At 39.5% G+C, this 12,205-nt stretch overlaps 1 protein-coding gene across 10 annotated transcripts in view; it reads left to right on the top strand.

The window, feature by feature from the left end:
* Positions 1-12,205, top strand: part of unm_hu7910 (un-named hu7910) — a 247,657-nt gene that overhangs the window by 196,450 nt on the left and 39,002 nt on the right. For all 10 annotated transcript variants that reach the window (XM_067980168.1, XM_067980165.1, XM_067980167.1 and 7 more), the window contains 5 exons: positions 2,142-2,278; positions 4,815-4,913; positions 5,903-5,992; positions 6,843-6,980; positions 9,974-10,109. In XM_067980168.1, coding sequence (XP_067836269.1) covers positions 2,142-2,278; positions 4,815-4,913; positions 5,903-5,992; positions 6,843-6,980; positions 9,974-10,109 — 600 coding nt within the window. The remainder of the gene's footprint in view (positions 1-2,141; positions 2,279-4,814; positions 4,914-5,902; positions 5,993-6,842; positions 6,981-9,973; positions 10,110-12,205) is intronic.

Below are 12,205 nucleotides of genomic sequence, written 5' to 3'. Positions count from 1 at the left end.
TGATACAATGATAGGTTTCAGTGATTTGTGCTGTGCGTTTGGTAAGCCTTTTTAAAAATTTGTTTACTAGCACTTTTTCATTTCTTTTAAAACCTAACTTTGATTGTCACCTAATCACTGCCTTCTGATTTTTTTTTTTATTCGTTCATGGGATGTGGGCGTCTCAGGCGAGGCCAGCATTTATTGCCCATCCCTAATTGCTCTGGAGAAGGTGGTGGTCAGCCGCCTTCAACTGCTGCAGTCTGTGTGGTGATGGTTCTCCCACAGTGCTTAGGAAGGGAGTTCCAGGATTTTGACCCAGCGACGATGAAGGAACGGCGATATATTTCCAAGTCGGGATAGTGTGTGACTTGGAGGGGATCGTGCAGGTGATGTTCCCATGTGCCTGCTGCCCTTGTCCTTCGAGGTGGGAGAGGTTGCGGGTTTGGGAGGTGCTGTCGAAGAAGCCTTGGCGAGCTGCTGCATTGCATCCTGTGGATGGTACACACTGCAGCCACAGTACGCCGGTGGTGAAGGGAGTGAATGTTCAGGGTGGTGGATGGGGTGCCAATCAAGCGGGCTGCTTTGTCCTGGATGGTGTCGAGCTTCTTGAGTGTTGTTGGAGCAGCACTCATCCAGGCAAGTGGAGAGTATTCCATCACACTCCTGACTTGTGCCTTATAGATGGTGGAAAGGCTTTGGGAAGTCAGAAGGTGAGTCACTCGCCGCAGAATACCCAGCCTCTGACCTGCTCTTGTAGCCACAGTATTTATATGGCTGGTTCAGTTAAGTTTCTGGTTTCTGGTGACCCCCAAGATGTTGATGGTGGGGGATTCGGTGATGGTAATGCCGTTGAACGTCAAGGGGAGGTGGTTAGACACTCTCTTGTTGGAGATGGTCATTGCCTGGCACTTGTCTGGCTTGTCTTTACCTCACCTTCCATTCTTTTCAATCTTAATGCACTTTGAGTCTAGGCCCTACAACTAGAACTGCTTTTATATTGATGTTAGGGTGTTTACATCGCTGATTCATGATGTCTACATCTTGTGCTGCCAACGGCAACCCCAGAGTAAACCTGCTGGATTTGCTAAGGCCACCCTCCAGGAAGACTGCTTTTCAGCTGTGAGAATCCTGCAATGGGAAATGGTAGTGCAAACACCCTACTGACACCAATCTAAAAGCAGCTTATGTGTCTCAAGAAAAATTATTTACAAATATTTATATGTCAGTCCCACCGCTCCCCAGATGGTTCAGCAAAATTATCCAGTGAATAGTAGAGCTGTACATATCTGGAAGACTGCAGGTTTGATTTCTGGTTCTTGCTGAATTAACATATCTAAGTAGAAGCCACTGTAGGGGTGCTACAATTAACTTCAGAACCTCTGGGCTCGAGGAGAAGAAAATTGGCTAGAGTTCCTGTTGCTAATCACTGTCCAGTGACTCCTACTGGAACTGAGCAATATTATCACATGAGTAATGGCCATTTGGGTGAGTTGCCAGAAGGTGCCCAGGACCTATGGAACTGAATCAACACCATCAAAACCAGGAGGGGGAAAATTGGCAAGAGGAAAAGCACATCTTCAAACATTGAAAAGTAAAACAAGTAATATAAATGAGCCAAATAAGAAAATAGAGCAAACTGTTAATTGATTTCTGGTTGATATATGTTCCTTAATGGTTGGGGACAGGTAGATTTTTGGCACAAAACTGCTTTGCAAATTCACATGGGCTGGTTAAGCCACTCAGCCCACCAGCAGCCAGGAAACAGTGCTACCTCTGCTAATGATTTTATTCTTTTGGGGGTGCTGCCATTACTGCAGGAGCCTGTAAAAACCACTTTATTTGGTAGGTGTCAGGTGTGCCAGAACTCCTCGTTTGCTTTTGTGCGCTGCTGCTAAAGTCAGCACTGCCGTTGGCAGAGCAGCTAAGTAAATGCGATGTACAAAAGTTAAAGTAATGACAAATATTTGACTGGTATGACAATGAAAAGTGCCATATTACCTAAGAAATGGTCAGGGAAATAAGGATAGTAGTTTCGTAAAATAGTCAGTTCAGAAGTTCCTCAACACCGCCCATAAGATGACATATATTGCACAATATGATGTGATTTGTGTGCTGTGACCTTTGTTGACTCATATTTGATTATCTATGTGCATGTACAGGCCACATCAAACGTTCTGTAGTGACCCTTCAGAAGCTGGTAGATCGTTACCCAGATGATGTCTCAATTAAGAATGAGCTCGGAGTAAGTTATCTCTTATTGGGAGACAACAAGAATGCCAAGAATGTCTATGAAGAGGTATGTTGTATAGAATGAATGCAGAAAGATGTCAGAATTTCTATGTTTTGTATCCGAGAAGGAAATTCAACTTTGTTCCCCAAGCTTGAATTTCATGTTCAAAGAGAGCATATTGTTAAGGATATGTGCTCCCTAATGAATTATAAGCTACATCAGTGTTTCCCAAACTGTGGGACACGAAAGATTGCAAGGGGGAGGCCATGAAAAGGCTGGAAAAATAAAATATTTTCAGAAAAAAATGATGTTGAGGTGTGTCCCAAAGCAAACACTTTTGCCGTGCTCCCTGCACGTGTAGCGGTTTGGGACAATGCCTTAGATTGTGATAATCCACTCACATGACCGGGGAGGTCCCACAAAATGGCAATGATGTCGCTCCGGCAAATGACCAATGGGCTGTGTCTGTGGGAGGAGACTGCCCCCTTTCTAGCCCAGCGTTGCTACGGTAGCATTCACAGCAATAACCCAGCAGAGATCAGTTAATTTAGCCCAGATTGAGGATTAAATTTGGTATTTTCATAGTCTTTGTGGCTCAGTTCCATGGTAGATAATTCATGTACCTCAGCGTTTCCCAAACTATTTTGACTGCCGCCCCATAGTAGTGAAGGCGAACACTCGCGCGCCCCCTATAAACGTAAACATTAGATATTTGTTGATAACTTACTAGCGTGAATCGGCACCTTCAGAAAAGGAGGAAAGAAAATTGGATGTATAGGAAAAAAAAACCATCCTATTCCTCATAGTACCCATCAATGCAACCAACACCATTCCTGAGGCACTCTTATCCCAATGTAGATGCACAGAAGTGCTGATAGCTACAGTAGAAATGAAGCAATTCATAGACCACTCCAATATCCCTCCAACCATACGTGTTTCAGGTTATGCAAATATAGGCATTTCCTCCCTTGCCATATTTGGATAGCGTGTTGGATACAGTGGTGATAGACAAAAGTGTGCTATTGAGAGACTTAGAAATCAGATTGTCAGTCAGTCACAATCGAGGCCACATGACATGTAACAAATTACCTGGACATCATTTCAACAATGCACATGATAAGGCTGTTAAATTGGGCTTCACTTTGTGTATACTTTGATAGAGAAAATACACGTTATTAAACCTGGTTTTTAAAAGAAAATATACACACTGGATCAAAACTACATATATAGTCTCACGACCATAGCATACTTCTAAGGTATTTGGCAAAACTTATTTAGTTTGTTTATGAACAAATGATGTTAATAACGTTGGAATGTATTATTATATTACTTGCATTTGACAAGATTGTGAAGAGACCTCCTGGCTCTCTTCCCTTCCCACATGAAGAAAATGTGAACCAGATACTACTTCATGAAGATAATACCCTTTTATTACCTGGTATCAGGCACAAAGCCAGAAAACTAAGAATGAATGGAGGAAGGAAAAAAGAGTGCACAGACCAGACTCCAGAAAGAAAAAAAAAGTGGGACCATTTCAATTCTTTCAAATTCTTCCAGATAGTGTTGCCTGGAAACAAAAGCCGCCTCTCTGTCTCGGCTGCCAATCAAACTGTGCCAAATCAGTCTCACAAACAACATGGTTTCAGCTGTTTGTTTTCAAAAATTCTATTGCCATGGTTCTCATCAGGATCAGAACCATGCCCCGCCTTTGTTCTCATTGACCCTATACTCACACATGTTATTAACATAATTGCATGGTGTGCCTGAACACAAAGGTCATTCTGGAATTAGAATTAACCCATGGCTTCCTGCAGCCTTAGCTTTTAACCTTGTGCAAACTCAGCAGTTCTTTAGTCTTAAAATCCACAATTAGCAGTGCAATGGTTAATGTGAACATTCCACCCCCATTGACCTCTCATCTCCTCACAATTTTAGCATTTACATTCTATGCAGTTCATTACCAGAAAAATAAGATGCCGACTCAACGTTCCATCAAAATAAAATTTGCCAAATGATCATCTTGCGGTTTTATGGTTATTAAATAATTGAATATATTTCTTCCACAGTTTAGCTATTTATATCTCCTTGTGTAACAATGCTGATGCCATTATCCCACGATGTTCAACTAGCCAGCTTGTACTTTTTAGAAATCTGCATGAATTTTTTTAAAAGTTCAATCATTTTGGATTTCATGGAGAAACTTATTTTCTTAATCCTCCACCTGTCCTTTAAAGTAGTGATTTCAATGAACATGAGGATTCTGAGTAAGGGAATCTCCCATTACAGAAAAAATAATTTGAGACTAGGAGGCAAAGAAGCAGTGGAGTTTGTGTGGCACAGAGTTATGGCTCTGAGGATTCCCTTTTTCAGTGATCTGCCTATTACTGATTCACTGTCAGCCAGCGATTGGTATCCACTCAGGCTAGTTAGCAAACTCATCTTAGAATTGTTAATTTGATATAGTTTAAATATATTTGTAAAGGAAATCATCAAGGCTAATTCAGTTTGAATAGGCAGTTCACTTTTATTTTACATTTCAACAAAGGCCTGTGAAAGATTTCACAAAGGGGAAACTGGGGATAATAGTGATGTGTTGTTGCAGGTTCTAGCCCTTGCTCCAAATGATGGATTTGCTAAAGTTCATTATGGATTCATCCTCAAAGCTACAAATCAGATAGCTGAAAGCATTCCATATCTTAAGGTAAGTTCTGCACTGGTAAGATTAATTCATCCAGAGTTGGATGTTGCAGCATGTTTGAACACCAGAATCCAGTCAGGTGGATGAAATACAAGTTACTTTTCTAGTATGACCATTAATGCTGCTAACTAAAGTGGATATGATCAGCCTACAGTTGAAATGAGGCACTAATTCAGCAGTTCCATCAATTCCTGATTTACACCACATAGCCTGGTTGAATACCAGTTTCTTTGCATCAATTTTTGAAGCCCCATCTGAGCTGTCTGTTTATTCCACCTTTACAGCAAGTCTGCCTTACAACTATCATCAGTGTGCTTGGTAAATTTGTATTGTGGCATACCGACTCTGTTAGCCTCTTCACAGGGATGCATTGTATGTTAGCAAAATGTTGTAGATTGTTCAAACCAGTTACATGTTGTTTATTGCTGACATTGATGTGAAGCTAAGAGCTGAGGAGGGACGTTTTCATCCTAATGTCTTTATTCAAGTGGGAGTTAGTCAGATAACTTTTTCATTATTGCTTCATGTAAACTTGTAGCTGATAGGACAAATAGCGTTGAAGAGGATAAGACTGAAGTATGTTGGAAATTAATGGAAAGGTTGGTGTGGTGCTGAGACAGTTGGAGTGTTCTTTTAAGGTTTCAGTACATGGTCAGAGAAATGTAGAAAAACTGCATTCTGCCTTCACATAATGCTGCTTCATCCAAAGGGGAACAAGATTTAATTTCCATGTCCTTGGTTAGTGTAAAATCACATTGCTACTCAGCTTGTGCAGTTAGTAGTTTATTAGACTGGGCAGACATGACATTCAAGTGCATTTTTGCTAATGTTGATGTATTAGACTAGTTGGAAGTGGTTAATTCAGGAAACAAGAAGGTTGCAATAAAATTGGAGACAAAGTCAAGTGCATATCTCCTTGAGTATTGAGGAATGTGCTTTTTGTATGGTGGCTTTTTGATATAAACAGACTTTTAAAAAGTATATCTCTACAGGAAGGATTAATATCTGGACACCCAGGCACTGATGATGGACGTTTTTACTTCCACTTGGGAGATGCATTGCAGAGAGTGGGTGATCAAGAGGTCAGTAAAACTGCAAGTTCCCATTTTATGTAAATGACTTAATAGAATCTATTCATCAAAAACTTAATTTGGATCATAGATGCATTTGGGTGATGCAAGTCTGCCAAAATAACATCTCATATACAAGCTAAGATGATGAAATTGATTTTTTTTAAAAAGTAAATGGAAATTCTACATAATGAAGGTTGAAAATTCTACTTTCAATATTTTGTTATAGGTTTTTAGTTAAAAAAAAATTGCCTGGCTCTGAATTAGGATGAGTTAACTTCCAAATAAAGTTAAAGCTAGACTAAATATATCTGTAAATTGGATTTTTAAAAATCATCTCTTTTCTATCTTATCCTTTGATATGCTGTCACATATTGCTTTCGCTGGCCCCTCTCTTTCTTCCACCTCCAGCGTTGTTGTATCCTCATAGTACAAAGAAAAATCTATGGTTTTCAATCTATTAAAATCAATGCTGTGTATGCAAACCAGTTTGAACTAAGTTCTATTTTTAATCAATAGCACAAATGCCAATTAATAGCTTAGCTCCAGATAATGAGACTAGTTTAATGTTTAGTATAGCAATAGGAAAGCTAATTTTCACATTGCTGTTGAAGGACAAAGTCTCTCTTTAAATGGTCAGGTTGCAATTGGTTCATTTCTCTAGGAAAGTAATCCAATCTGTAATTGGAATAAAAGAATCTTAAAAATGTAATTTTGAGTGTGTTTTGGAATTTTTCTGTAACATTATATTTAAGGTTCTCAGTGCAGTTAACAGTGAAGGGATTGGTGGTCCATGGGAACAATAGACTTGCTGACAAAATTTCTTCAAATGAATAGTTTTACTGGTTCATTTGATCCACAGGCATACAAGTGGTATGAGCTCGGACACAAAAGGGGTCACTTTGCATCAGTGTGGCAGCGCTCACTCTACAATGTGAATGGACTTAAGGCTCAGCCCTGGTGGATGACTAAAGAAACAGGGTATACTGAACTGGTGAAGGTATGTGCATTTTTAATGGTGACCTGTGCTCAGGGTAATTCAAAACAGCACATAGGAAAATGTCCCAAGGCAAAATTGACACTGGGCCAAAGGAGGAGATATTAGAAGGGATGACTAAAAACTTGGTCAACTAGGTAGGTTTTAAGGCGAGTCTTAAGAGACGAGGGAGGTGGCAATATTTAGGTAGGGAATTCCAGAGCTTAGGGCATAGATGGCTGGAGGCACATTCACCAATGTTCGGGTGAAGGGAATAATAGATGCAGAGTTGGGGGAACACGGAGTTCTCGGAGGGTTGTAGGGCTGGAGGAGGTTACAGACATGGTAAGGGATCTTCATTTAAATAGTTGGTCAAATGGCCAGAAGACATCCAGTAATTGAGCTATTAGACTTCAAGGGTGACATCAGATGGCCGAGACTGTGACCACATGACTAAATCTATTCACGAGATATTTGAAGGACCTCAAATATAGCAGCTGTTTGTTTTGTAAATGTATATTGGTTCCCTCTACAGCTTAAATTAATTTTTCTTTTCCATTTTTGTGATTTACCATTTCCCAAGCAACTATCATGTCTGTGCCAGCTCTTTGCTAGGGTAATTCAAAACCAATTCCACTGGCCTGCAGTCTGTCCTGTATTTTCCTCTGCTTCAAATACTTATCCAATTTTCCCTTAAAAGACACACTGGTCTCTCCATCAACCATTTCCAGTAGCAAAGTATTCCATATTCCCATAGTCTCTGTGTAAAGAAACTTCTCCTAACCTGTTTCCTCACTCTTTTAGTGACAATTTTATATTGATATCCCCTCGTCATTGAACTCCAACCAGAGGAAATAGCCCTTCCCTATTTACTCTATCAAAACCCTTCACAATTTTAAATACATCTATTAAACCTCCTCTTAGCCCTCTGTGCTCCATTGGAAATAGTCTTAGTATCCTGTGTCTCCTGTCATGACAGTGTCCTAACCCTGGCATTATCCTGGTGAATCTGTGCTCTGCACTCTCTGTGACTTCATTGTCATTTCTGTAACTAGTTTATTTAATGCCTTGTACAATTTTTAACATTACTACTTTACTCTTGTTCTCTATGCTCCTATTTATAAAACCCAAAATGCTGTTGGCCTTGTTCATGGCTTTATCTACCTGCACTCACACTTTCAGGAAGTTATGCATTTGAACGCCTAGTTCTCTTGTTCATCTACACTCTCCAGTGTCTTTCCATTGACTATATACTCGCTTTCCTTGTTTTTCCTCCCAGAGCGTATTACCTCATACTTAATCATATTAAATTGCATCTGCTACCTGTCTGCCCATTTTGCCAAGTCATTCTTGTTGTTTGCCAAACACCCGACATTTGTGTTGTCTGCAAATTTTAAGATTGTGTTCTCTATACCCTAGTCGAAATTATCTATATCTACCAAGAACAAAAGTGGACCCATTACTGACTTCTTGGGTATACACTTCCAACACTTCTCATCCATTTATCTTGACTCTTGGCTTCCTGTCAACCAACTTTCTATCCATCCAGCTACATTTCCTGTTATACCATGGGGCAGAACTTTTCTAACAAACCTCTTGTGGGACACTTTATCAAATGCTTTCTGGAGATCCTTAGACACTACATAGAAATTACGATGTGGGAACAGACCATTTGGCCCAACCAGTTGGTAGCGGCATTTACCCTTTCTGCATTCCTGCTATCCAATTAGTCACTTCTTCAAAAAAACCTCTTAAATCTGTTAAATATAACTTGCCTTTAACAAATCCATGCTGAATGTCTTTGATTGCAACAGTGACTACACTTCAAAAGTAATTCATTGGCTGTGAAGTGCTTTGGAAGTCCTGAGGTGGTGAAAGGCGCTATATAAATGCAAGTTTATTTTTCTTTCTTGTTTAACTCGTGCATTTCTAAATACTTACTTTTGGTTGTGGATTGTAAGAGGTTGCCCACAATTGACATTAGACTAAAATTACCTGGTTTATCCTTCTCTTCCCTTAGTGAACAAAGCTGTTATATTGGTTACTCTCCAGTCCACTGTCATCATTTGCTTATTTAATGAGGATTGAAAAATTATGGTCAGATCCTCTGCTATCTTCTAACTTCTTTCAGTAACCAAGGCTGCATGTGATCACAGCCCAGTGACTTATCTACCCTGAGTCCTAATTATTTCAGAACCAATTCCTTTTCTAAAGTTATCTCTACCAATTGTTCCATATCCTCCCCTAGTACACTTAATTCTCACTTCCATCCTGTGTAAAAACAAATCCAAAATATTTATTCATAGAATGGTTATAGCACAGAAGGAGGCCATTTGGCCCATCGAGCCCATTACGGCTTTGTAAGAGCTGTTGTAAGTATTAACCCCGCTATACCTTCATCCTCCACAATTTGACTCGCTCCTTCATTCCTGAGCAGTTCTACCCTCCAACTATTACTTTACTTTTTTTATGCTTTATTTCCTTTTATATTATCTGCTAGTCTTTTATCATATTCCCTGTGGGCTCTTTTCCACTTTCCTATTACACTTTCTGTATTCCAAATTGCTAGTTCTAACTTTATCTTATACCTCCTTTCAAGTTTTAACCTAGTTTTAGCCTTTCTATTTATTTACAGAATTCTGTAATTTGATGCATCCCCTTTTCATCTTATAGGAATATATTTATTTTGTACTCTATCCATCTCATGTTGAAAAGATCAGTCAACCTGTACGCTAACTTTTCTGCCCAATTAATTTGGATCAGATCCCTTTTTATCGCCTATGAATCCTGTGGTCTTATTGCCTGTGATTTTATTGGTTTCATGTTAATGCTGTTTATTGCACTGAGGCACCATAGTAGATCTTCCAGACCCTGACCAGACTTGGGCAACTCTGTGCTTTATTAGATTTTCATTTTGCTGTTTAGAAAGAAAAATTCCTGATGATTGCCTTAGCCCTTGAAGGAACATTGTTCTATTCTGAGATTCTAAATTTTAGTAAATTTTTTCTTTTTTGTAGACTCTTGAGAGGAACTGGAAGTTAATCCGTGATGAAGGTCTGGCCGTTATGGACAGAGAAAAGGGTTTTTTCTTGCCTGAAGATGAAAACTTGAGAGAGAGAGGAGACTGGGGCCAGTTTACAATTTGGCAGCAAGGTAATACCTAATTATGAGGCCAACACTATTAGAGATGTGTGATTGTCCATGTCAATATATTGTGATGTATAAAACGCATGCTGAATATGATCACTTTTTCCCCTGATTGGAAGTAAACCACGATGAACCTGGTAAATCGATGCAAAAATTGCTTACGGCTGCTGTAGCAAAACCTATGTTGACCTGGACATGGAAAATTGCATTCCACAATAAATGATGATATGCCAAGAAAGTGATCTGCAAGCCATTGAATTGATATCTTTCAGTGTAGAGCTATCAAGGTGCCTAGCAATGCACCGTTGCCACATTGGTTAAATAAATGAATAATTGAAAGTACTATTTTACTTAAAGTGCTCTAGCATAACAATGCTATTGTAGCATTAATGGAATATGTAGACACGTCCATGAAATTGGTGAATATTCCATAATGCCACACATGTGCCTGGATCATTGTGCAATACAGGAAATATTCAATCAATCAGTATTGCTTCCATCATTTTTAAAAAATTGTTGTACCATCAGGCAGCAATATTGTGATGCCTCAGCGTACAGACAGTGAGTGATTAATTTGTACTGTTCCCAGCCCATTAGAGCTGTTGATATTGCATGTAGTTGTTTCATCAGGCCTGGTTTTTTGCCAACAGGTACCTAACCAAACAAAAAGCTATTGCTTTCTTAAATGCAATCACACATAGATTTGGGTGAATGAAATTTGGATTAATGTATGCTCACATTTCACTTTATGAAACCCTGGACAGATATTGCTTGTTAAGTGTCTGTTATTAGCTTCCTTTCTACCATCATTTTTTTTTCCTGTAAGCTGTAGATAAGGATCTGGATAAATTCTCATGAACTACACAGCAAAAGCTGAAGTGTTTTCAATTTTCAATTTAATCCAGCAGTTTTCTCTGTCCATGCCCTCAAAGCATTAACTCCTCGCTGGAGATACAGTTCCATAGATACTATTGTCATCTGGTACCTTGCCCAAGTGACTATATTCACGTGTGAGCTTTGTCAGTGACTGTCAGAGGTCTATTTAAATGGGGAGGGGGCATTGATCCTGTCCACACCCACATCTATGCGCACATTTCCAGCAGGAGGCACTGGCATAGTGATCAAGAGCAGGAGCCCTGGTTGATTTTCTTCCTTCCTAACTTAGTAAATCAGAGGCCTGTTGTAGTGCCCTTACTGCACCAGCTTAGGCCAGCTAACTCGGCGCAGACCTGGAATTGAACTTGTGACCTCCTTGGTCTGTATGATTCGTCTATTCACTATCTAAACTTGCTGAATTGTCACGGGCCTTTCAAAAGCATGTATACGGCTGTAGCAAAACTTTCACTCAGTGGGATTGGTGTAGGAGTCGCTGTACATTTCCCTTAGTTGGGCAAGCCAGGAATAAGGACGGTGGGAGGGTGGCATTTGTTAAGATGAATTCCAGTCATTTAAACAAACTTAAATGAGGCAAAATTATCTTCAGTGATTTTACTTGATCAAAAGTTAAGTTGATTTAATTTGCAAGATAATAGGTTGATTATCCAGCATTAGAATTTGGATGTTCAACACGAGAAAGATTAAAGACATCAATAATTGTACTTATTTTTCCAAAAGTTCCGAATTGATTAATTCTCAAGAGAAAGGGTTAATACTCCATGTGCTTGACCAAGTACAATTGGTCAACTAGGGTTATAGGGCAAAGGATTGAGTAAGAGGTGGCAGAGGGGAGGGAGGGAAGGGGTGGAGTGCACTGAGTCCAAGATAGTGTATCTGTTTGGGGGAGGAGGTTACACTGGAAAGTTGTCAAAGTTGTGATTAGAAAAGAGCTTCTTGCCATGTTCTGGAATGAAAGTCTTCGGGGGGAAGAGACGGCAGGTGGGTGATTGGGAAGAGGAGAGAATGTATTAAGTAGAATGAATGAAATCTCTGTTCAAGAGGATTGAGTTTCTGGTTGGGGAATGGGATGTATGTTGGTTACTTAAATCACAATAATAGTAAACAATTTTTAAATTGTTAATATTTTCAATACTAAAAACCTCAGTAAAATGAAAGAGAGGATTTTAGAATTGAAACTGGTGCAGTGCCAAGTTCAGAATTGATTA

Source organism: Heptranchias perlo, chromosome 3 (genome assembly GCF_035084215.1).
Source record: "Heptranchias perlo isolate sHepPer1 chromosome 3, sHepPer1.hap1, whole genome shotgun sequence".
Classification (NCBI taxonomy): domain Eukaryota; kingdom Metazoa; phylum Chordata; class Chondrichthyes; order Hexanchiformes; family Hexanchidae; genus Heptranchias; species Heptranchias perlo.
Note: the sequence above shows the minus strand (reverse complement) of the source record. Positions and strands in the feature narration are given on the sequence as shown.